The 27424-nt window shown below is 37.5% G+C and overlaps 1 protein-coding gene across 2 annotated transcripts in view; it reads right to left on the reverse strand.

Annotated features, from left to right (window-relative positions):
- Positions 1-7380: 7380 nt before the first annotated feature.
- Inpp4b (inositol polyphosphate-4-phosphatase type II B) overlaps positions 7381-27424 on the reverse strand; it is a 784856-nt gene continuing 764812 nt past the window's right edge. The window contains exon 28 of one of the 2 annotated variants that reach the window (XM_047566293.1): positions 7381-10504. In XM_047566293.1, the coding sequence (XP_047422249.1) occupies positions 10372-10504 (133 nt within the window). In that variant the 3' untranslated portion in view covers positions 7381-10371. Of the gene's footprint in view, positions 10505-10528; positions 11944-27424 lie in introns of those variants that run through there. The other variant, XM_047566291.1, reaches the window with a different exon arrangement.

The raw sequence follows: 27424 nt of genomic DNA on the forward strand, positions 1-27424 counted from the left end.
TTGTGGAATTTATTGCTTACTAAACTTTATTTAGTTCCAAAGGAACTACAGTTATAGGGATAATGAAGGATGCGTATAAAGAAAATTGCTTTGGCAATGGAAGGAGGAGGTAATAGTTATGATGTGATGTGGCGGTAACATTTACAAACTGTAGTCACAAAAGGAATATTACATGTTAACAGAGATGTAAGAGTCAAAGTTGAATCAAACTTGGGAAATTTTGCTTCTAGGATATGAATTCCATTAATAGGCAGAAAACTTGGGAGAGCCATGTGTGACTTGGGGAGCTATGTGTCACTAAGACATGAACATTTACCAGTGGATACTTGGAAAGGTGGTGCTGGAGCCCAGTTTAAAAAATCAAAGATTAATAGGTATGTCTCTGGGTCTTCTATTCTGTTCCATTGGTCTTCAATTCTTTATTTGTGCAAATACCATGCTGTTTTTGTTACTATAGCTCTGTAGTATAAGTTAAAGTCTGGTATTGTGATACTTTTCTTTTCTTGCCAAGGATTATTTTGAGAACTCTGGATCTCTTATTTTTGAAAATGAATTTCATGACTTTTTTATTTCTATGAAGAATGTCATTGGAATTTTAATGAGAATTGCATTATATCTTTATAGTGCTTTTGGTTGTATGGCTATTTTGACAATATTCTGTCTATTTAAGAACATAGGAGATATTTCCATTTTCTGAGGTTTCCTTCAATTTCTTTAGTGTTCCATAGTTTTCACCTCTTTTGTTATATTGATTCCCAAGTATTTTATTTTCTTTGAGGCTATTGTGAATGGGATAGTTTTCCTGATTTCTCTTTCAACTGATTTGTCATTGGTATATAGGAACACGATATTATATCCTGTTACTTTGCTGAATTTGTTTATAAGTTCAAGAAGCTTTTTGGTGGAGTTTTTTGTCTTCTAAATACAGAATGATGCCATTGGCAAATAGGGATAGTTTGAGCTCTTCTTTTCCTATTCATATCCCTTTCTTTCTTTTGTCTAATTGTTCTGGCTAGTTTCAAAGACTGTGTTGAATAGGAATGGTGACAGAGGGCATCCCTGTCTTGTGAAGACACAGAGACATATAAATACAGTTATTTTATACTAGACAAAGGCACTATAAACATACATTGGCAAAAAGATAGCCTCTTCGACAAATGGTGCTTGGAAAATTGGAAATACATGTGTAGTAGATTGAAATTGAACCCCTCTCACCCTGCACAAAACTCATGTTAAATTTGACCAAGGACCTTGGCATTAGATCAGAGACCTTGAGCCTACTAGAAGAAAAAGTAGGCCCAACTCTCCATCATGTCCGCTCAGGAATGGACTTCCTTAGTCAGGCTCCCAAAGTACAAGAAGTAAAATCAAGAATCAGTTAATGGGATGATATCAAACTCAAAAGCTTCTTCATAGCAAAGGAAACAATCAAGAACAAGCAAGAACAGAGAGCCTACAGAATCGGAGAAAATCTTTACCACCTACACCTCAGAGCATTAATCTCCAGGATATACAAAGAACTCAAAAAACTTAACACTCAAAAAAAAAAAAAGAACCCAATCAATCAATCAATCAATCAATGAGCAAAGCAACTGAAAAGACACTTCACAGAAATATAAATGGTCAAAAATAAACAAAAAAATGTTCAACATCTCTAACAATTAGAGAAATGTAAATTAAAACTACACTGAGATTCCATCTCACTCCAGTCAGAATGGCAATTATCAAGAATACAAGTAACAATAAACACTGGCAAGGATGTGGGGAAAAAGATTCAGTCATATATTGCTGGTGGGACTGCAAATTGGTACAACCACTCTGGAGAGCAGTATGGAGATTCCTTAGAAAACTTGGAATGGAGCTATCATTTGATCCAGTTAGCCCACTCCTCAGTTTATGACCAAATGATTTAAATTCATCATACTACAGTGACACAAACACATCAATGTTTATAGCAGCTCAATTCACAATAGCCAACCTATGGAACCAACCTAGGTGCTCTTCAACAGATGAATGGATAAAGAAAATGTGGTATATATACACAATGGAATATTATTCATCCATATAGAAGAACAAAATTATGGCATTTGCCAGTAAATGGATGGAACTGGAGAATATCATGCTAAATGAAGTTAGCTAGTTCCAAAACCCAAAGGCTGAATGTTCTCTCTGATATATGAATGGTAACCCACAAATGGGGAGGGGGAGTATAGAAGTTCCTTGGATTAGACAAGGGGGAATGAAACGAGTAGGGATGGGAATAGGAAAGACAGTAGAATGAATTCGACATCACTTTCCTATGCTTGTATATGAATACATGACCAGTGTAACTCCACATCATGAGCAACCACAAGAATGGAATCAAACTTGGAATGAGTTGTACTCCATGTAGGTATGTCAAAATACACCTTACTGTCATGTATATCTAAAAACAACAAATAAAAAAAAGAAAAAAAATGATTAGGTATATACCCAGTGAAAATGCCTACCTATGTTCACCATGTGCAAGAATGTTTACATTCTTATGTACAAACTGGAAATAATTCAAATATGTATCAATAATTAAAGAATAAATAAAAAGTTTTTAAAAAAATGATAAATAGGATAATTAGCAATACCTGTCAAAAAGAAATTCATTGAGTCCATGCTCTAGGCTCAAGTCAAGAGAACCCAGTTACTTCTAGCAGAAAATAACTTAGTACCTTTTAAAAAGGGAATTAGATATTTGTAAAATCATTGAGAAATCCAGAGGAATCTCACTTATGTCGTAAGTGGAACTTCATGGATTTTTGTAGCTTTGATTATGTTACAGGAGCTAGTCCAGCCAACCAGAGGTCATGAGCATGCTGCTTCTTTGGCTTCCACCATTGTTGAAGTTGAAGGTTCCCCCACACACAGCAAGTTGGTGAGTTGGCACTAGGTATGAGTACAACTGCTGCTTATACTCTGGAACACTATGCCTATGTACCTACACTGGTACAGAAAAGATGAATTGCTTCCTGCTTTACCCTGTCTTCCAAATATGGTATAGGTCTCATTGGCAGAACCTATGTAATATCCTGGACCGTCATGGTAAGTATATCAGGGAAAGGTAGCTTTTAGTCTTCTAGCCTTTATCAGGGACATAAAATAGAGTGAGACTGGATGCTGAGTGCCAAAAATCGTGAATTTTCTGCACAATGGGTATTGAGCAAAGAGCTATATATATGTTTACTCATTTTTTACCAGGAATTATACCATTGATCTCATGTTATACATTAGAATGTGAAGACATAGAATCATTAAGTAACTTGACATTTGTCCACCTCTAATAAGAAGGGGAACCAAGACGTATATCCAGGCATACTGATTCCTTAGCTCTGTACTGGAGTTTTCCCTCTAGAAATAATAGGTGTAGACCTCGTGCTAACTGAGCAAAGACAAATTCAGAGCTAGACTTTTGGGTAGTTCCTAAATGTAAGGAATAAAAGGAGGAAGCAAAAGCAGTAGCTGAGATTACAAACTGCTTAGAAAGGAAGTGGAGTGTTAGAAGAACGCATCACATTCATAGTCAGAAGGGTGACAAGAATCGAGAAGTCATCACACCAATCAAAAGGCAGGCCACTATTGTCACTTTTTTTTTTTTTCTGGTGCTGGGTCTTGAACCCAGCGCCTTGTGCTTGTGAGGACAGCACTCTACCAATTGAGCTATCTCCCCAGCCCATCACTGTTCTTTTATAAATCTGAAACTGAGGGATAAGGTGAAAAATAAATTCGTATTGATTAAAAGATAAAGTATAGCTTTCAGCAGGTTAGGGTTGCTGAAAGTTCCTGGTCCTACCCAAGTGTGTTTCCCTCAACACTTATTTTGACTTAGAGTTTACTAAAAGACTTGTTCCTGAGTCACCCTTATTCCTCAAAATCACAGAAAAATCAGGTAACTCAGAGATGGTTTCATGTGGATGGAATGGCCAGAGTTCTGGAATCATGACCATAGGGCTACTAGGGCTTGGAATACGTGGTGGCTTGAGAAGTTCCCATGACATCTCACCCTCATGAATCCAGTCTCTGGTGAAATCAGAATATAACCCTGAAACAAATGTTTCGATTCCCTTGTTGTATTCTGATTTGACGTGAGAATGTCACTCCCTTTCGAGACTCACAGAGACTTTGCAGGATAGTTAAGAGTCCCACCACTTCATTCAGATCACCCCCTGATTTCACGGTGAGCAGCATTTTGCTGTGATTCACTGCAGCATTTCACATCTGGAATATACAGCATCCCTCCTGCTCAGCTACAGAAAGACTCATGGGAATAGACACATACTGATGACGTTGATGACATCACAGAGACTGTGTTTTGTAGTCAGATCAGATATGTCCTTGAAATTCCCTGGGATGCAAAAGTCCATTCTTTACATAATCATAGGGAGCTCATTTGGCTAATTTCTTTGCAATGAGATCTACTAAGTTCTTTGGAATTTTCCTTCTACTATCAACCGCTAAAAATATCATAAACAATCACATTCAATCTGTAAGGAAACATTATCTTGTGTTCAAATGCCTATACATAATCTTGACAAAAATGATCAATAATTTGCATGCACTGTTAAAGCACTGACACCTGGTTCCTGAATCTTTTTTAAAGGTGTAGGTAAATTTGCTCTAGGGAAGAGCAACCCTGAAAAGTATATTCTACTAGAGAAAATGAGACTTATCCAGTGTCCTCAAAATATTTCCAATGTAACTGGAAATTATGTAACCATATTCTAATATTTTAATGAATGTTTACACATTATTACACTAATGAAAATGAAAAAAAAACATAATAGGAAGACAGAAACATAAAAAATAAAATATTTATTTAAACAAAAATATACACACAGTGTACAATGAATATGGTTTACATAGAACAATAAAACAAAAATGATATTTCTACAAATGTCAATATAAAATGATCTAATCTATGTGTGGCTCATTTTCTATAATGCACATTATTGGTTCACCTAAAAGTATCTATATTTAGCACAAAAAGAAAACAAATGTCAGCCTTCCAGATGAGTACCATAAGAATCTGAAAATTCAATGTTAGGTTACATAAAATAATAAAATATTCACATGAGCAGTTATTTGTTCAAGGGGCTGTTATGTGTGAAGTGATCTATATAGTACAGACATGTGCACTTTGCCTTTTGTAAAAGTGAGAGCTCTCCAGTGTGAAATATTACTTAATGGTGATATAAAAACATCACAAGAGTGACACAGATAGTATAGCAATCTTGGCAAAACTTGAATCACTAATGCTTGCTAGTAATCAATACTATACTAAGTCATCATTCAAGATGTGCTGTTGGATCATGCCCTGTCATGATCTGGGAAAATTTTTAATGATTTTAGGAATATTGCAAATGCATTCATACCACGAATGTAAAAGAACAAAACCTTCACCCTAAATAACTGTATTTGCTAAAAGATGTATTTAACCAGCATATGCACTATCTACAGATGGTTTAGCAGGCAATGCCATTTTTATTAGGTATTTTTTCTTTAATATCTACTCTCTCTGGGTACTATATTTAATTGTGACCTTATTTGTCTTTTTTTAATTTAAAATTCTTAGTATACATGCTTGAATAAGAATTCAAGCTCAGAAACGTGATTGCAGGTACCTTTTGGGGGTTAACATTGCCCTAAAATTTTTACCTTTGTTCCGATCGCTAGTTATGATTTGTTTCTTTTAAACCAGAAATGTTTTAGAGTTTGTTTTAGAAATAAAATTCAAAGAGCAATTAATGTGCACCATGTCTCAGAAAGAAAAAAAATGCAATTTTGTATCCCTTAACTCCATCCTTGGCTTGCCATATTTTATCTAAAACATTACTTTTATTTTCTTATTTTAAAAGGCAGTTTTTGCTATGGGTAGCATCACTTTGGATGCAAAGTTCTAACTTCAAACTGCCAAAGAAATAAAAGATGTAATATATTTGGACTTTACAAAGCTAAGAAATTTAAATATGGGGGGGAATACATAGCTTATACAGATTGCAGCTGGGTGAAATGAATGTGAATTTATGCAAAAATCATCAATCAACTACACAAATTTCTAGCAAATTATTCTTAGTGCATAATTTGTAAAGCTTCCAGCTATTAGAGATGCTTTGTGTCCAATATGTTTGCTTCCCTCGATAACTGCTCACAATTCTTCTCAGACCAGTTTCTTAAATCTGTGATAAAAGTTAATTTATTTCCTAAAATATTGCAAAACGTGCCCTGAACTAAAATGATATCCCATCCTGCTTGGAAATCAAACACTTAAAACATCTGTGGTGCTTTAGCATTCTGCCAGAGTTTAATTTGTTTAATCTAACAGTTTGGGTTTCAATTGAGTTATATTTATTAGAATCTGGGCAAAGTAATATGTTACTGTTTTTTCCACTTTTAGCAAATGCCAAAATTATAAGCTTAAAAATTGGTACTGAAGCACATTTTCAATGATACTCTGATTAGGCTAACATTTTCCTGAATTGAGTCCTGAGTTACTGCTTACACCAAAGCTGCATTGCTAAGGTTCCCCTTGTAGTACATTATTGAGAGATGGGTTTATAAATCCAACTCTATAATTTAATAATTTTCATTATAAATAAAATATAACTATCAAATATAAATTATAGCCTATAGGAATCTTTAAAGAAGTTATACACCTAAATTATAGCCAGCTGAAAATGACCATTTTAATAATTTTAATAATACCATTTTAATAATTTTATCCTGCTCCCCAAAATGTGTTACTTTCTGGAGCAAAATTGGTGGTGGCTTTTAGCTGAGTGCTGGTAAACATTTGACAAGTGGCATTCCAGAAACTAAGCATCTTAGTGTGTAACATTTGCCAGTTCCTGTGGTGTAAATGTTCTCACAGTGCCAGATTTTCAGATACCAATATGGTGCCCCTGAATATGGAGTCAGGAGGAGATTCAGGGTAGCATACTCTCATATAGCACTTCAACAATAAAGACACAGTAGACCTAACTAATCTCAAGCATACAAATAAATAACAAAATTTAGTAAAATAGTTAGTAACTGGTAAGTTTTGATAATCAACTTCACTTTTGATAAAATGGATCCAATTGGATTTCATAATTTAATATTTAATTGTGGTTGTGTTTAGCAATCAGCTTACAAAATTTTTGAAAATTTAATGATCAACTCTCAAGAGTTGACAAAAGGCAGTTCTAGCACAGCACAATATTGGAATCTATCTCTTGGCACAGTTTCTACTCTTTCATAGAGAGAATTTGATTTGCTTGGGACCAAAAAAAGAAAAGGACTCCTTTTCCACCTTGAGTCTTACTTTATGCACAATACTGTGCTAAAGGAAAAAAAAAAAAAAAAAAAAAGGAAGTATCCCCCATCCAATGGTAAATTTTAGGGATTTACAGTTTTTCCAGAAGAGGTGTTGGAGATATTTTGTGGTCTTATGAATGACTGGAGGCTAGAGACATGGAATACTGCCCTAAACAGGGAGATGACCATTTTAGTATAATTCATCACCTGGATCAGGTGCTTGCTATGATCCACTGGATTAAGGGACTTAACAAGCTACATGCAACAAAAAGCTGTCCTGCAATGTGTAGATTAAACTCGAAGCAAAATTTATGAGAAAAAACTAACCATATGAGAAATGAAATGAATGGGTATACCAAAGTGTGAATCTGCTTCAATCAAATATTTCAAAAATTTGTGTTTAATGATTTTGGGAAACATTTTCAGACTCTGGACATTTGTCACTGGGTCAACCACAATCAAGATTGTAACTTTCCTTGTTTATCCTAGGGATCTATAAATGATCAGTTCAACTTTGATACCTACATTAAATGAGAGTAGAAGGGAAACACATTTTATAGCCAAATAACTGTGTTGTTTGGAAATGTGATTTTTTTTGTTGTTGTTCATGTGTGGCACAATATGATCTCCTCAAATAGGCATGCTGTATATATTTTAAATGAAAATATAGATAGAAAAACATGACTGTTACTATATGTGTTCAAGGAAGATTTAAAAACATTTTTTGTTTAACATTTAATCAGAAAGCTTTCATAATAGAAACAGTTAAGTGGCTTCCCCAGGATATTTGCACTATCAGAAAGGAGCAGGAATGTTTATGAAATAAGAATTTTCTTGGTGAAATTAACTTTTACATATATATATGTGTGTGTGTTTTTATAAGGATATGCTGATGACTATGCTAATGATAAATGAAAATTTTTATGCATTAGCATTACATCAAACTCTATCCTTTGCAACACGTATGTTAGAATTTAATTTTAAAAATCTATGAAATGACTTCTAAATATAGAAAATCTTAAGCCTGGCTTTCTAGATAATTAATATTTTTTTCAATATCTAAGAGGTTTTGTTTTTAAAAATATAATTAATTATTTCATATAAAAATTTATGGGTTGATAATTCATGTAAGGTCTCTTAGAACTAAGACTGCCATTTGATATACTAAATGAAGCTTTACAGTATCCAAAGAGACCTACACCATCTTGAACATCTTTATCTTAAATCCAAAGGGATAATGGAAAAAAAAAGAACGATGAATCCCACCATTCTGAAATTCATTCAAACAATTCAAAGATCATATTTAATAATCACTGAAATGGAAATGAGGTAGGACAGACTCCCAGGATAATTTTACCCATGAATATGCCCAGAGTATACAGCACATTTTCATTAAAAAAGGCTGTAAACATCTCGGCAACTGCTTTAGTAACTCCCTTTGGTCTCCAGCTAAAATAATAAATTTAAAATTCAAGTAGGAGAACCCTCAAAGAGCTATCTTACACTTGTAGCAATTTGAGAAATACAACATAGTACTGGAGATTTGTTTGAAGTCTTAAGTTTCAACTGCACTGTAGCCAAGGAGTTTGGTTAACGTTAGGGTTAGGTATCTTATTAGCTATGGAAGGCCCCACCATGCCATCTGCTAAATGTAGTCACAGCTGAGAGGTGTCTATGTGATAAGACCCCAGTGTTCCCAAAGAGGATTCCTGCTGTGGGTGGCATGTTCCATGGATGAGTAAGGAAAAAAGTAATTCTTAAAATCTGGAGAAAATCAACTTCATTTGTTCCAATTTCTAGTCTCTAAACTTCCATTGCAGTGATAGATCCTCATTTCTATTTAAATTAAATAGCATAGGATCCTCCCTTAATTTTGGTGTATATTTAGCATAGGAATGTAGACAAAGGACAAGCCAGAAGCCAGGAAATGAAGAAAAGTAGGACTACTGGTAAGAAGAGATCGTAATCATGATTCCTTAATTTACCAAGTTTTCAAATACTGGTATCACAGAAGATGATCTCTAAGGCAAGTTTCTACTTTGGAATTGGGAAAATTAACAAATTTCACATTTAAAAATTTAAAACTCAGATTAACAGAAAATTAATGTGTTCGTTTACTATTAGTTATAGTTGCACATGCCTTGAAGGTTTATTTACCCCAGCTAACCTATTCCAAATGCACACTCCCACCAAGATGGCTGCTAGAAAGCATCTCAAAGATATTTCTTATGAAGTTCATGAACTTCACTGCATAAATTTCAACTGATGGGGATTTTCAGCGTGGGTATCAACAGGCTCTTCATTTTTAATTTATTTCAGTCCCTTGCAGGGTTTTGCCTATTATATCATTAAATTATCTGCATCACCACTTCTAAGGCTGGGTCACACAACACAAATAGGAGCTTTGAAAAGATGCCAGTTTGGAAAGGTGTGTATACTGCTGTGTTTATCTACCTGGTTAGGTGCAGGAGTCACTTCTCATCTGGATGACAAAGGTCTTTACAAACGTATCTGCATACCATTTTAGTAGTCAGTGTCATGAGTTAACTTTACCTGATTTTGATTTGCTAGAAAGATATTTAATAACTCCCTAAGGTGACTCTAACTTTGTCTGCAATCAAGGCTATGATGCAATCAAGGCATAACTTGAACTTTTTGTCCCCTTTACTCTCTCCTTTCTTCACTTTGGATGGAGAAGGTCACTCTGAATTATCTCTGGTCCTATCCAAGCAACCTCTGTTTTCTTAGATGCTCTTCATTTAAATAATCCATGACTGAAATTTATACTTTCTGAATTAATATCAACCACTTTGTGAGGGTCAGCAACAAGGTGCCTGCAATTAGAAATGGCAGCGTTACCTAGGAGTTTTAAAATAGATTCCTTTCAGAGTCATATGCCGATGGGTGTTCAAGTAGTTCCTAGATTTGGGCAAACATCCATGATCACTTTCCCCCATAAATTCATAACAACAATAATAATAATAAAAGACCAAGGTGGAGATCATCCAACTGAGCATGTTTGTGTTGCTGTTTATTTACATGTTGGCACTCTTAGGTGTCAGCTTTTCCATAAGTGCCCTCTGGAGGTCTGTAGTGCTTGGGGAAAGCCATCAGCTGCAGCATGTTGAAAGCATACTTCCTGCATTTGATGTTCTTCAGAACATTCTCTATGCGGCATCCTTCTCTGGTGAAAGGGGAAAAAGTACAACTTCATGAAACACAGAATAAATAAATATGCTTTATTTGTTCAATGCAGAGTTGCAGCAACAGTCCGAGTAAAAATAACAAAGATTCAACTCTACATTTTTTTTTTTTTCACAAGTGATGATACATCTTACAAAATTAAATCCTAGGCCAGGCCCAATACCATTATTGCCTTCGGAAAGAGATGAGTAAAGTCTCTGTTCTTAACATACATTTAAGGTTTAATAAACTCTTTAAATATAATTCGCTCCACAATACAGCTTCACTTTCATTTCATAAATATATCTGTCTTTTTATAACTTTTCCACAAATTAATTTCTCAGTCTCTTTAAAACACATTAAAATCTATATGTAGCCCTAAGGATGCAGGTTCTAGGAATAAGGCATTTAATTTATTAAGTCTGGCCCTATAGATTTTTAAAGGAAAGTTTCATCTCTATTTTACTTCATTAGTTTAGCTGTGCAATGAAGAGAGAAAATGGCTTTCTGAACAGCCTGGTCCAAGTCTCAGCTTTGTAAGGGAAGAGTGGTCGTCCACGGACAGTACAAAAGTCACAGGTGCAGAAAAATGACGCATCAAGACACACGAGACCTTGTTAAAAAGAATAGAAAAGTACTCCGGAAGCCAAAGCAACCCAAACAATAGTAACAAACAGATTGATTTAATTACAAAACATAAATCGCCATTCTCTCCATTAAGTTACTTGACAGAAAAGGTTAAGTGCAACAAAAATAAATAAATAAACAACAGGTTAAAAAAAGAAAAAAACCAAATAGAAGTTCTATCAGCTGATGACAACTATGTTATTAGCACAGTGGAAATCAAGTCTGTAACCTCCCACATCCCTGGGACTTATTTCGGGGTTTCAGTGGGTTGTGCAAATTCAGTCTTCATTTCTTAAATAAACTGAATGGGAAGAGGAAGAGGAGGTTCAGAACTTCAAGCTTTCAGGATTCTGTTCTTTGTATTATTCCAAAGACAGTAATTTAAAAATTCTTCTTGAGATGGTTAACAGTGGGAAAACACTTTTCCATGAACAAAAGAGCAAAAAGAATTCACTTAATGCATAGTACTTTCTGTTTTTTGTTTTTGTCTTTTTAGATTTTAGGAAAAATGAACAGGAACACAATTCAAACATTTTTTAAATTCTATGAATCTGAAAATGTAGAAATATTACAGCATTGTCCCCATAATTTAAAGTCCATTGTCATTTGTAGAAAAAAAAAGGAATACAACATAGAATTTATTGGTATTTGGCTAATAGTAATGCGAGACTTAAAATGAGCCACACAACTAGCAGATGTGAGCTGACTAGCAGCAAGGCGACAGGGTAGAAGTGTCGAGAAGTTGGCTTGTTGTCACTTAGACAGCCTGTTTCAGGATCATCGGAGTCATTCAGTGCTCCCTGGGTTTGTCTGCTGTTAAACAGGGAGGAGTTAGGGAAGAAAAGAAAACAGTGTAGAATCGGCACAGTAAAGAAATTCAACCTTAAGTACTCTACAACCCAACACACCGTCCTGTGCAATATAGCTGCCTCAGACAAGCTTTCATGCTAAATAGCTCCAAATGCATCTACAGATTGTGCTCTCACTGGACTACACTGACAGAGATATTTAAAAAAAGAAAGGAGAAATACTTTTGCTTTTTGCATAAGGAGGAAACAGTGTGAAGACATTCCTGGAGGTGAAGTCTATATGGGCAAGGAAGAGTCCAATACACATAAGAGCACCAGCAGACAAGATTGCATGAATAAAACTAAAATATGGATGTGCTCATTCAAAAATCTGATAAAATATATCTTTGGGAAATGAAATAAGGATGGAATGAAGCACAGGATGTAGTGAAACAAACGGATGTGTCTGGCACATTTAAACACGCCCTCTCCAGATAGTATACCTATGTAATGTGAAGTTGTAAAAATGATTTATTGACATGGTTTGGTCTTTTAAAATGAATGAAACATCTGACATGTCATCCTTGCCAGCCATGATATTAGTTTAGCAAAACCCAACTCAGCACCCTTCTGTTGGTTCAGCTTGTAAATTCTATTGTCTCCTGCTAATCTCTCTTAGAGCCAAACCTAGCTCCTATGGACTCCTGATCTAAAAAGAGATCCATATCTGCAGAGTCACACTTCAGAAAATAAAATCTTCAAATTCTAAGAGTGTGTATTGTCTGTGTAATTTTTTTTTTAAATGGGCTTTTCCAATTCTACTCAGAAACAGCTTCAGTTGTGACAAGTCTGAAATACACACATTGAAGGTAAAACTTATTTCTCTGGTATATTTCATCAATATTCAGAGTACTCTGAATTTCAATTACATTCAATGGTCAGGTGGTGGTTTAACCCCTATAGGCTCCTCCGCAATGTGAGGCAGAATATGGGTTGTATCTTTAAAGGTTATCAAGCAAAGGAATCTTCTATATAAGCTCTTAGCTATGGCCTCTTTCCAACCACATGCAGTCCCAAAAAATTCCTACACAATAATTTTTGATCAGGTACTGACAATGTGAGTGACTACCTTTGGACAAACACCATTGTTATTATATTTCAGTGACTTGAATAAGTTTAAAACACCAAAATCAACCATGCTGTGCTGTGAACTGGTGTTTCCTTGTTTGGTTGAGACCTAAGGACTATGTAACCATTAATAAACTAAGTTATCTGGAAAATAAATTGTTCATTGAGCAAAAAGGGATTTATTCATGCTGTCAATTGATGCTTGTTCAATTTTCTCCTGCATATTTGCTGGAAATTATGCGTTAGATTTTTTTGGGGGGTGGGTACCAGGGATCGAACACAGGTGTGCTTGACCACTGAGCCACATCCACAGCCCTATTTAGTATTTTATTTACAGACAGAGTTTCACTGAGTTGCTTAGCATCTTGCTTTTACTGAGGCTGGCTTTGAACTCAAGATCCTCTTGCCTCAGGCTCCTGAACCACTGGGATTAAAGGCGTGTGCCACCATGCCTGACTATGCAGATTTTAAAGTATTAGTAACTTTGTGACTATGATATGCTTCTTGGGTAATATTGTTTTATTGGTTTAAAATCCTTACATTACTGACTAATCCCAGAGAAATCATCTATTTGTTAAACCAGTATTTCTCAGCTGTCTAGTAAGAGTCAGTCACTGCTATGGACTTGGGTGATACAGTGGTAGATAGATAAGATGGAAATTTCTGCCTGCATAAAGTTTACCTTTTGAGTTGGAGAAGGGGGAATAGAAAAACGGTAATATGTGGCAAACACATGAGGGAGAAACATAAAGCAGAGGATAAGTGTGTGTGTGTGTGTGCGTGTGTGTGTGTGTGTGTGTGTGTGTATTTTAAGCAGAGCGAAGAGGAACTCTCACAATAAGTCCAAAACTGAAGAGGAAAGGGAGGGAGATGTGTGGATGCTCAGATTAGTTTTTATGTGACGTAGTTTATTACCTAGTAGCTTCTTGACATAAGGGGACTGGCACCTATAGGCTAGAGGACAAAGGGACATGAGGGAATGCCTGGAGGTCCTGTCCAGCCTGGCTGGATCTCAGAGGAGATAGGGAGGAAAGTGGCCTAAACAAGTGGTGGACAGATAAACTGAAGGAGAGTCTCCACAGTTGTGGACCTCACTGTCACCACAGACCCAACACAGAAAAGGACATTAAGGCTATTGAGGGCAGTAGTTCTAATTTCCCCTATAATAATCCATCAACGTGATCTCCAAAGGGGGATACGTGCATCACGGGGGGTGGTTCCAGACAATACACTGGGGGCAGAGGACAAAAGTGTGAGAACTTCCTCATTACCAATATGCACCTCATTCTTTAAAACATTCACTTTGTCCTCTATTCCATAATTCATATTAATCAGGAGCATGGCACATGTAGAAGCAGCTCTGATACAGTAGACCAGAGCGTAGACTCTGGAGCCAGACCACCTGTTCCCAGTTGTTACATGCTAGTTGAGTGGCCTTCACTCGACTTGCCCTATCTCAATTTCCTTTTCTGGAAAACAGTAGTAACAATATTTACATCACAGAACTGCTGTGAAGTAACACTATGCTTAGAAAGTTCTTAGAACAGAGAATGCATGTAGCAAGCATTCAGTAATAGTTACTATTCTTATCTGAAGGTCAACAAATATAACATGGTAGTAGAGCTAGAACCTTTTTAACTGGGAAGCATATGTAACCAAACAGGACTTCAAGCCACTGATCTAGCCCCTGGGTACCTTGTGGGATGGTGGTGGAGAAGCCCAGGGTCAATGATAGCTATTTATCAATATAATGCCTTTAATTTATGTGTATACCAACCCCAGTGGTCACATCTGAACAAATAGTAGTCACAATTATTTCAAAAAGATCACACAGCAATGTGTATCAATTCCAAACACCAAGTCCACCATGCTGTGCTCTGGTTGAAAAGAATATTTGAGAATTACTGGTTTATCTCATGCTTGAACAATTCTGAGAATGAAGAAAAAGTACTTTTCACAAAGGTCTGTTTCACCCACAGGCAGCTGTGGATGGGGTTCAGCCCCAGAATGCATGTGCAGGCCTGTGTGGGGTGGGTGGAGAAGGGCTGGGATAAGGGGCCAGGGAAGGCTGGGGTGACCCAAGATGTCTCAAGTTTACCTGATCTTCACATGTACAAGGTAAAAAGAGAAACTCTGTTTTCTTAATTCCAGCTAAGGCAACAACTAGCTGCATGAACTTTAGTGAACAATCTCTTTCCATTGCAATTTCTTCACACACACAGAACTGTAGAGTTCTTGAAAGGATTAAATGAGATCACACATGAAAAACACTTAGTACAGTACCAGGCATAAAATATGGCCTGAAATGTTAGCTATTAATATTAAATGTAATAACTTTTATCATTATCATCCTTGTTAGCATTCCCTCTTGATCTGTTCTGTTTTAAAGTAAAGATCATCTATAGCAAAACATAACAACTTTAAACTTTGGTTCTTCTCCAATGATCCCTATAGTCATCCATCCATCCATCCATCCATCCATCCATCCATCCATCCTAGTATACATATTGCATGCTCATGGCAAACTTAGTTAAAAATATTAGCCACAGTTTATCAACATATAGTACAAAAATCCTCTTTCCCAATGAGGTCACCCGGTAGACAGGCCCTAGCTGAGTTCTACAGTGCTCAGACCAAAAATAAGGCTGGAAAGTAAGTTGAAACTGTCTGATAGAGAGCACTAATTCATGGCAGATGGCTTTCTTTTTCTACAATTGCCAAAGCACATTCAAAAATTTCCAGTCTGATGTAGTTTATGCCAAGTGAATATTACTAAGTAAAAGGTTTTTGTTTCTGTGTTTCCAGGGGCAGTTTTATAATTGAATTAATTTGTTGTTTATTAACTTTCGTCTCTGGAGATGAGAGTAACACATTAAAAATGCCTCACATGTAATCATCCTATTATTCAGTTGGAATCCAAAGCAACTTGGCCTGTGAGGCTGCCACAGGATTTAAAGGTGGAAGCCCAGATCCGTGCCAGACAGGTGCTTCCTGGCTTCCCCATAAGGATGGCACAACCAGTTTCTTCAAGGCCACATGTGATTTTGAAAGCACTCTTTAAGTGTGAAATACAAAGGAAGCATTAAATAATATTAGCAATTTCTTCACCGGGAGATTATGACAAATAATTTATTGGTGCCTGCCTTACAAGATCCCCGGCAATCCAATGCCATTAGTTTTAGCTGGCACTGACTGGCCCATCACCATGGAAGCAAACAATGATGTTGTCTCCAGTAGAAATGTGACAAGATCAGATGTCAAAGGTCAGTTGCTGAACCTTCAAGATAGAAAATTATCTTTTCTTGAAAGACCTGCCAAAGTAATCACTTAAAATAGAAATAAGTACAAAGAAATTCCTCACTTTTAAATATATCGCTGCCTACACAAGGAGACATATCCTAAAATAAAATCCAATATGAGTGACTTGTTGATATTTGTTTATTTCCCCTTTTTTTCCTGTCAGTGACTATTTTGTATCCTAGAGGTCATAAGTCACCCATTGAGATACCCTCTCATATTATTCAGATCTTTAAATACAAAGTTAGACCCCTCCCAGCTTCCTTACAAGACAATTATTAATAGTTTTTTTTACTAGATATTTTATTCTGTTCACCACTATAGGTTTTTAAGCTTCCCAAAGGAATATTACCAATTAAAACTGAATTAAAAAAAAATTTCTTCTGACCAGAAAGCTGATTTCTTTCCATGCTAAAATAAGAACCACTTCATATTTAATTACATGCTTCCAGTCTGGGGCTATGGGTATATCATCTTGAAATTATGAACCAAGATTTTAAAGCCAATACCTTACAGAGCTGTATTTGACACAACATTCATCTTAGGAGTCAATATACAGAACACCACATCTTGGACCCTGGACTGCTAAAGCGTATCAGAATCAAACTGGCAGATCTGTGTAAAATGCATACAATGCAGGTCTGGTGTCAATGAGAGATTTGAGAGTGGTATGGAAAACAGAGGATCAGAGATTCTCCTATGAATAAGAAAAATGACTTTAAAAAATCTTCAAATTATATGTATACATTTAATAGCTGAGGAAATAAAAGTCTTCCTGATGTATCTTTAGCAATCATCAGCAAGTAGACACTTGAGAACGTGACTGCCCTGGCTAATAATTTCATATATCACAGTCTAAGACAAAGGAAGAAAGAAGAGTTTTTCTAGTTTAGATCCAGGTCCAAGATGAATTTCAGTCATCTATGAATTAGATGACTGAAAATACACTTTGATAACAAATGATCATCCAAAACCTTTGACATACTTAATTTGGAATTTAAATACTAACGAATTAAAAACATTTTTAAAAACTATACAATTATTTAAATGTAGGAGAAATTTAATGAAAGAACCTCAAGGATGAGGTCATTCCCAGTGAGTAGTCTTTATGGCCACAGGATGAAAAATTCCTTCTTTTTTCTGACTGAATGTCAGAATCTAACTCAGAAGGTAGTATGCTAACCACAAGAAAAGCTCTAAAGGATGAAATTATGCAGAAAACGTAGGACAGTGTCACTGCTTTGGAAGTCCAGGTCATACACAATTTCAATAAGTGAGGACGAGTTTGCTACAAAAGTCATCTTGTGTTTTACCCGTGGAACACTGTGTGCATCTCTGGACACGGCATTCTGAAGGGAGGATGCTATACGCTAGGGAATACCAGAGCACGGTACCAAGACCACGAGAGTGGTCTGGGAACCTGGTGAATCAGAAGAGACTGATGATACTGCAAATGAGAAGAATTTTTTGGCTTGGAGAAAAGTGTATGATTAACTGATTGTTGATTTCCTGTAGCCTAATGCTGTGTGCTCTAACATCTGGGCTACCTTGGACATTACTACTTCCATGGGTTTCAAAGGGTTTCAAGACAAGATCAGGTAACAGTTGGAGAGGCTTTGTTCCTGTTTGTCCAATGGGGGAAAAAAATTCACATTAGGATTTGGGCCCCTTAAGCACAGGTTTCCTGCTACCTCACAGAAACAGGAAGATACAGTTGATTGCCAGTTTTAAGATTAGATTCACTGACCTCTAAGCCTACTTTCATCTCTATTTTCCCGTGATTCTTTGATCCTATTAATGCCTAACTGCTGTACTCCACAGATGCGTATTTTCCCCACTAAGAGAATTATTGCCTTCAGAAATGGTTGGGGTTGAGGGGAAATTAAAAAAAAAAAAAAAAAAGAAAAAGAAAGTATTCTGATATTTCATCCGGTCTCTAAAGCTATCCTCTTCTTTCTCATCTATTCTGACATTCGATTTTGAGAATTAAAACAAAATAAAAGAAAATTGATGTATTTAATTGTATTCATTGGATTTCTTCCTGGCATTACTTTTTTTGTGCTTTTTGTTCCATTTTAATGTTCTGGCTTTATAAAGTATCTAGAAAGTCAGAATACCTCCTCATCAGAGGAAGAGAGGCTCCACATGGTGACATATTCAGAAGGTGTCTAAACAGTGCTTTGAAAAGAAAGTACACACACAGAATTACAACTCACGAGCAGACAGGTAAATGGCCCAGTATAAAACCTAAAGGTGTTTTATTATTAAAAAAAAAAATAAGAAAGAAGGTGAGGCATAATGAGTTGAAAGCATAATTGCGTCCATCAGATCATTATCAGAGAACAAATTTCAGTTTTGATCTTTGAGTTTTAGAAAGGAGAATATTTGGATCAGATCCAGAAAGAAATATCAAAAATGATTAAAAGACCGAGGGAAAAAACCCATATGAGGGGTGTTTAAAGTTGCTTTGTTAGGATAAGAGAAGGCTAATATGAAATATATAATGAGAGTGATTTTTAAATACTGCAAGACCTATGGTAAAATAAGTTTGACATATGCATTTGTGGTATGCTGGCTGTTGTTTCTTCTTCCTCGTAGTTTTTGAGTTTAAAGCAGGTGCCCCGGGGATTTCAGCAGTGTTGAAAGCAGGAGTGGCCTCTGCTAAATAGATTTACCCTTCTTCCATGACAGTAAATTTGAAGTGTCCATTGGGAAGGCCCAGCGTTGAGAGGAAAAGAGGCAGAGGGAGGAGGAAGGGGACAGAAGAAGGAAGAAGGAGGGAGGAAAGTTTGGAGGGGGAGAGGCAAATTCCATAGAGACACACACAGGGATGGGGGAGGGGACAGAGGGACAAAGGCTGGTGCCAGAGTGTGAAACCTGTGCACTATCTTGTGAGCCAGGATGCAGGGGAGGATGCTGGCCCCGGGACATCACCGCCTTTGCCAAAGATTCCCGTCTTGAGTGAGGCCTGGATGCCGTGAACGGAAGGGACCTGACGGTACCAAGAGGAGTGGCAAGGGGCACGACAGGGCTGGTGACTGATGCAGACAAGTTCAAGCTTCAGCGCCCAGTAAGACCTGTGGCCAGAGCAGGACATGAAATCACAGAGACTGACTTTCATTCGGCTGGGCCTGCTAGGAGCTGGCATGTGGAAAGAAGTTTACGCAAAGAAACAAATCAAAATATACCACATTTTACATACCTTAGTGAACAGATAAGCACGAAACTTCTGCAAAGAAATGGGTACACAGATCTAGACATAGGCTTAGAACTCATTTTCTAGTTCCTATACATTACAATTATGCTTTTTTTTAAACAAAGAATTCCAACAAGATATCTTGTTTTGGAGTCAATGCAACAGCAAGATCAAAGAAAGGAACTAGTCAATAAATCATCCTGTGTGTTTGTTGCTCAAGTAAACAGTCATTGTCTTATTGCTCTAATTCACAACTTCCTGGAGTGTGGAATAACTTTTACACCTCAGCTAAGAGGAAACAAACATGCAAAAATCTAAGGGTTCTGCTTCAATCTCTAATAAGCCTAGACAATGAAGAACAATGAACAATGAAGTCCCTCCGTCATCACCTAGCTTCCCTGGTGAAGCAGGAAAGCTAGCAGAGCAGAAGTTCACACATGCCATTAGATTATAGCCCTGTTTATTCAAGAAGTAGCCTGAGAAATGTATCAGATATCAGTAATGACAAATAAATATTTATGCATGAATAACCCAGACGAAAATCAGCTCTCCTCCCTATTACCTAACTCCATTAAGTCCCAACTTTTTCCCTTTAAAATGAGAATATTAACATCTGTCCTACAGGATGATTGTGACAATTATATAAAGGTTCATGTGCAGGTGTGTCCCTTGAACAGATGTGTAGCTGTTCTTTCTGTCCAATGTTGAGCCACCCAAGATTCAAGATGGCACCCTTTGCCCTTCTCTACAATATCTTTCTATGGTTTAAAGGTCCCAAGACTTTAGTGTAATTTTGTGCTGTTAAGTCTTACATTTATCTCTTTAGACCTTTTCTCTGAATTACAGACACATACTGGATGTCTAGTTAGACGTCTAATTGACATTTTAAAGTAACAAGATTAAAATGTAAGTTGGGTCCCACCTACTCTGTTGCTGCCCCCTATCAGTTCCTGCTTCTCTTTCTGTTTCAGGAAAGGACCCCCACCCATGCTCAGACATCCACATGAAATACCTCAGTCCTCTTGTTTCTTTTGTATTCTTTGCACCCCACGTCCATCCATCAACAAGTCAGGTCACTTGGTAGCATCTCCACAGTCACTACCTGATATAATCCACTGTCACCTTTTTCTCAAGCTAACAGAAGCTCTTTTCCTTTTTCACCTTCTTTTATCCTTCTCTTAAGTTTTAGTAACTCCCAGCATTTCCACTTAGATATACAGAAAACCAGTAATGTGCTATCCTACTTGCAGCTTTGGAATGAGAATCCAGCTACATCCCAGCTCAGGGGGTCAAGCCTGTCAAAATGGCAGTGGTGCTTAGTCATCTGCCGAGAAGTGCACCCAGAGACCAAAGCTTCTGAGTCTCCAGTAGGAAGTTTATGTATATCTTCTTGCTGTACTCCCTCTTGGGTTTCCTGAGGGTTTTTCTTTCTTTTTTTTTTTTAACTACTTCCCACCACTACCACCTCTTTGGGATTAAAGTCCACTAGATGAATCCTATCCACCTTTCTTAGTAATGGAATCTCATTTCTGCTCTTTCTGCATCTGAAATGGATAGAACGAAGTGGGAACCAGTTCAACACTGGACACCGCCATTCCCAGGGTTGAATATTTTCAAACATTCACTTTGACCCATTCTTAGTATTGTACTCATCAAAAGAATCAAGTAAGGGTTGATTCTCTCCTAGAAGGATAGTGTTGCTTTCCCACTATTTTCTGTTTCTATCTATCTCCCAACTTTTCCCTTTAGTCCCACTGAACCATTGCAACATCATTGTATTACTATTTTTTTGTTATCAACTCCTAGGAGTAAAGGCTGATGTAAATCCAAGAGAAACAGAATAGGATAAATCAAAGAATCTTATGATTTAGCTTTTTGATTCAACACATCCATGACTAATTACGACCACAACAACAGTAACACAGCTACGAAGAAGGCAGAACACAGAATGCACCCGTGACGAATAACTCTCAGCTACAGCTCCAAGTGCTTTAAATATATCATCACTAATCTCTGGACAGGGATTCAAAGATCAGGGAAGGCTTCTTAGAGAAATAGATTTTTGTATTGGATAGTGAGGGCTGAACAGAGTTTCAATGCCTAGAAATTGGCTGGGACTGGAGGAATGTAACTAACACGGAAAAGACATGGAAACAAGAAAACCATACACATGTATTTAAGAATGATCCAGAGTCTGCCTTGGTTATAATGATGGGGCAACAGAGAAACCAACGAAGACAGGAAAATTAATTAAATGGGAGGGCATTTTCTTTTTTGTTGCTTATTTATTTTATGTATTTTCTAAAAGAAAAACATGTTTTAAAATAATTCAGTGACGATCTTTAATATGAGATGGGCTGTGTTGCAAGCCTTTGTGTTGACAACGGCCACACAAAACCTGGACCTTGTTTTCTAGGAGGAGGTGGGTGAGTGGGTGAGCCCTGAGGACTCATGAGCAGCCGACTGCTGTGATGAGCTCTGTGCCCAGCGCAGCAACCGGCAGTAAGTGAGATGGCTTCAGCCAGGGCTGCGACAGGGACAGAATAAGCCGGAGACATGGAGACCAATTAGGAGGCTCTTACAATAGCCCAGGCAAGAAATGACAAGTGCTTGAACTGGGAGGGAAAGAGAAGGGTGAGGAAGTCACAGCTCCTGTAACAGAAGTAACTGGAAAAACAGGATGTTGAGTTTTGATGGAGGGAAATTAGGATCAGAAAAAAGAAAAAAAAAAAATGAGGGGCCGAGGTTGTAGCTCAGGGGTAGACCACTTGCCTAGCATGTGTGAGGCACTGGGTTCCATCCTTAGTACCGCATAAAAATAAATAAATAAAATATAGGCATGTTGTCCATCTACAACTAAAATATTTTTTAAATGATTTTCAAAATTCAGGGTAAAACGCATTTTATTTACACATACTATGTTGCATAATTCTTGTTTGAATATTTATGATTGGACAGGATCTGTAACATGGCTCTATATCCTAAATTGTTACCAGTTCATGTAAAAAGTGAGCTAATTAGATGAGATTACCCACACAGATGACTGGAAACAGGGCTGAAGGCAAAACTCTGGGGACTGCATGCTTCTGGAAGGTTGGGAGGGGAGCAGACTATATTCAGGGACCTTGAAAACAATCCCAAATTCAGAGAAAGGACGACCAATGTGAAGAACTCTTCGGCTGGAGCAAGGAGGTTACAAAGCAAATAAAGGTCACAGGTGCCTTGTAGCTTTGACGTTCAAAAGAATTTTAGGAATTTTAGAAACAGGAATTTAGAGGCAGCTGGTGAATGAGTGGTGAAGCACAGGAGAGGGCATTCTGTCCTGTTCAGGCTGCTGTCTTTACAGCGTTGGCAGAGAAAGAAGAAAAAGAGAGCTCAGACTATCGAAGGGTCAAAGGGATGGATGGAACTGTTTTAGGATACGTGAGGTGAGTGTGCCGGGAATCACAAAGGAAAGGTAAACAGGGAAGATTAAAGAAGGATATGGAGTAGCCTGCCATCACTTCATTTTCAGAGGACAAAAGATATTTATGGATTGAGAAATGGTCATAAATTTCACTTTTAATCATAAAGTCCTCATGGCCTCCCTGCTTCACCAGAATGTGAAACCAAAGACAAAGGTCACAAGGGGCAGGGAGAAGGGGAACGTAGAAAAGTAAGATAACTGGAAAATTCACCTGTCTCCACGTTGGGGCACAATCAGACATATTTGCAACATACCTGCAGTGGTTTAGTAAGAAAATAAAGGCATCTTGTGCATTTTGAATGACTGTATAGTATTCTGCAGTCTGAAGGTACCATAATAATTTTAACAAATTCTCTATTAATAATCATTTATGACCTCTCCAATCTGTTACTATCATTATAGATTCCTAAGAATAGCATTGTTGGATATGCACATTACATGCCCTCAATGGTTATCTAGCAATTTTTAAATATGAGTGTAAGCTTAACATCTAAAATTCATTAATACAATCGCCATGTTCCTAAACAACCCATAAACACTTTAAACTCTGACCTCCTCTTCCTCACTTCTATGCCATTGCTGCATTTTACTTCTTTTTCACTTAACTTTGAAAGAAGATATTATTACTATTGTCTTCCATAAAAGAAGTTTAGTTACTATTAAAAAAAAAAAAACAAGATTGATTTTCTGAGCACCTAACCATTAATGTCGAAACAAGGGAGAGCATCCAAGTTGCCCACAGTGTCTATTAAATAGAATCTTCACATATAATTTTGAAGTACAATGTTATCTAGGTCCCAAGAGTTTATAGATATGTACATACATGACTTTCAATGCAGGGCTTATACCTCCTGAACTGATTCCTTTTTCATATGGCTATTTGGTTTAGAGTCTGTCAATGAACATCTAAACGCATCAACACAAATAACAATGGAAAGGACAGTTAGAGTGCGTTGTTCTGCTTCTCTTTTAATTTCTAATAACCACTAATGACCTTTAATTATTTGCAACATGCTATTTCAATCATGATCTTTGGGAAGACCTACATCTGGACTCCTAGAACTTAAAAACTATTCGAAGTTAATGAATGGCCTTAAAAGATGTCTTTTCTATAGACAAGACAGATACTTCCTCTAATTTCTCTGTTGAGTGTTAAGAATTTATTTTCTTTTTCAAATGAGTTGAGACTGTCCTACTTACTATAGGTTACAGCTGCTTTAATATGGGTCTGGATGAACCTTTCTTGCTTTTGATTTCTACCTTTCAACCCACTTAAGATTACAGACTACAACTCCATGAAAATGGTATTTTCCAAGACATGTGTGATGAAATAAGTCAAGGAAATCCTAAAAGAACTATTATACTTATTTATTCAAGAACTAGTGAGTGCATACATTATCATAAGCTTTAAGTACTATAAATACAAAGAAAAAGAAGATAAATATCCTACCCTCATGCAATTTATACTCAGATAAGGAGGCAGGTAATAAGCACATAAAAACAAGTCTTATTTTAGGAAATAATAGAAGCCCCAAGGAAAAGCATGGCAGGGTGGGCAGGGTGCAGGCTGATCCAGACAGCCTGGGCAGGGAGAACGTTTTGGAGAAGTTGACCTACTTTACCCTACAACTTAGTTTTGCAATAAAAAAAAAAAATCTCAGAACCAATATTATAAAATTGAAAAAAAAAACATTTAACCTCCCTGTCCAAATCTAGGTTCTAGCAAGAATTGTTGTAATAGTGTGATAGTGGGCAATTTAACTTTATTTTTTATAAGCTTAGCAACCATCTTGACAAGGTAACTAGGAATGACAGTTTAATTTTAGAAACAATATTTGTTGAGCATAAAAGATGCTCTCGAGTTTCATTATGATTAAAAGCAACTACCGTCAAAGACAAGAAGAGGGGACTGGTGCTGGCCCGGCGGCTGCGGGATGGTGTCTTCCTGGTGATTCGTGGGGCATCCCCCAGGCTTTGTGGAACCGAGCTGGTGCCAGACTGAGGTAGGTGGTGGCAGAGTGGAGAGAGGAGGGCAGTAACTCAGGAGAAGGGAACAGCAGCAGGAGGGAGGCCACGGAGGAGGGAGTGTGAAAGACATACGCTGGGGACTGGGGACAGTCCAAAAGGACTCCAGTCTCAGAGTGGGAAGAAAGAGGAGGGTGAAGATGGGAGAGGTGGATTCATCCTGAAACGACAGAGGCACCAAAATCTAGGCAGTTTTAACATTCCTTTTATGGAGTGGGAAGGAACATGATCAACCCTGAACTTTAGGAACCAACTCTTTGGTGGATATACAAAGTAGACTGGAGAGTAAAGGACCCGACAAAGGAGAGTGATTAAGAGGCGACTGCAGTGGTCCAGGCAAAAACCAGCAGAAGTTGGAATCAATCAAAAGAAATAGACACAATGAGACCATTGGTGAAAGACAAGAACAGGGGTGACTTAACATCTTGCAGAACCTACCTTCTAACAATTATAGGTCAAAGTAGCAATTATGAACTGTTAGGTGGAGATGATAGTAGTGTTTTCATCTCAGGTAAGATTTTCTTGTTTCTCTAGCTCCTTTTGGTAACTACACTGAAGCAGATAATCAGACTGTGTCTAACAGAGCCATCATTTCTGACACTTGCAACAATGCTCTGCAGTAATTCCTGAAATGGCTCTGTTGTTTGCCAAACAGATGGCTATCAGGAAGAGAGCAGAATATCACTCGGAGCCGATCGTGGCAATTGCTCAGAGTTAACTTCTGAGATTAAAATAAAAAGTGTTTCAGGAGTTAGATTCTAGTAGAACCAGGAGAATTCTAAGGGCACAGCAGTTTCTTTTTCTCTGCAATTGGTTTGTGCTTTGTTACACATCAGTCAGAAATCACACTCTGTATCGACCATTCTGTTCAATTGAGTAAAACACAAAGACACAAGAGCTTGGAAAAGGGATATTTTTTCCCCCTACTTTTCCCTTTTGTTTAGCCTCTCTCTAAACTGCTTAATGCTTTTCTTCAACTCAGATTGCTGGAGTTAGAGGAGACCCTTAGAGATGATCAGGTCCAACCTCTTCATTTATCATATGAGAAAGCAGAGGTCTCCAGAGGAGAACCCAGCTCTCATTAGCAGTCTGTGAGGGTGCAGAGCTGGGATTGTGTGCAGAACAATTGGATTAATGATAGTCTTCAACTCTCACACAGTGAAACAGCATCTCTCCTTCCATGCCCCACCCCTAACAGAGGAGTAACTTCTTCCCCTTTGGTTTTATTCATTGGGAAGACAACTAGTCCAGCACACTCCTGTGCAGAAATGCTCTCAGGGATTTAGGGCACTGGGGCAGAGTCTGAGAACATACCACATGACTCAAGTTCTCTCTGTTCCTCAGCAATCCCCATGGCTCTTGGTTCCTTTTCCTAAATAATTATGCCATGAAATTAGTCTTTCTGAATCTGTCACTATTGTTGCTATTGTACTAACTCACAAGCACTAAGAATATGGATGAAGGGAAATTAAGGCTTATTATTAAAGCATCAACTAAGCTCTCAAGCAGTTAACAGTAAAAGTTACCAGTGAGTTCTATTGTACAGGGTGAGGCAGATGTGGAAGGACAGAGGCAGCCAGGGCAAGATGGCGAATGAGGAGGTCAGGGGCAGGGCCAGACCACAGGAGCATGGATCGCATCTTCCAAGGAGATCACCTTTCTGGTTAGTGAAAGTACTTAGGGACACAAGTGGGGGCCCAATCAGACAGACACTTCTGTTCTTGTGCCCCTGAGCAGGAGATCCAACAGAAAAATAGACATGTGGACATGGGGGTATCAATGAACAATAGTGAGGAGAGTGTGGACAGGAAGGGCCATGGGAAAGGAGGAAATTCCAGGTCCATAAAAAGAATAAGCCCAAACTTCCCCACTGAACTCCTGGCTCCAGGGCCCCTTCCCTTTGGAGAAATTTGTTACTCTCCTTCTGTGACAAACTTGCTGTTTGCTTGTATCTCTGTGTCCTGTTCTTCAATTCTTTCCTGAATGGAGACAATGAACCCAAGTCTCCTAGATGGTAATTAGTGCTTATCAATTCACCTGGGTGTTCTCCTTTGGCCTTCATATGACATATGTGAAGCAGGTACAAGGACCCATTTTGCAAATGGGAAAACTCCAAGATATTCAGTAGCAGGCTCAAGATTAAATTGGTAATATGAGGCACAGGTGGAAATGGAATCTGGTTCCTTCTGACTCCTGAGTACTGCTTTTAAAAACTGTGCTGTACTGTTTTTCTACATTCTTCATTAGAGATACTAGTACCTGCATCCATGGTCTTCCAGTCTACATGGGACAACTCAGTACACCCAGAATAGAGAAGGTATGTAGTGCTATCTTTAAATTAAAGCAAAAAAGAAGAATCTAAACAGTTGTTGGTGTAGAATTTTAGGGTACCCT

Source organism: Sciurus carolinensis, chromosome 10 (assembly GCF_902686445.1).
Source record: "Sciurus carolinensis chromosome 10, mSciCar1.2, whole genome shotgun sequence".
NCBI classification, from domain to species: Eukaryota; Metazoa; Chordata; class Mammalia; order Rodentia; family Sciuridae; genus Sciurus; species Sciurus carolinensis.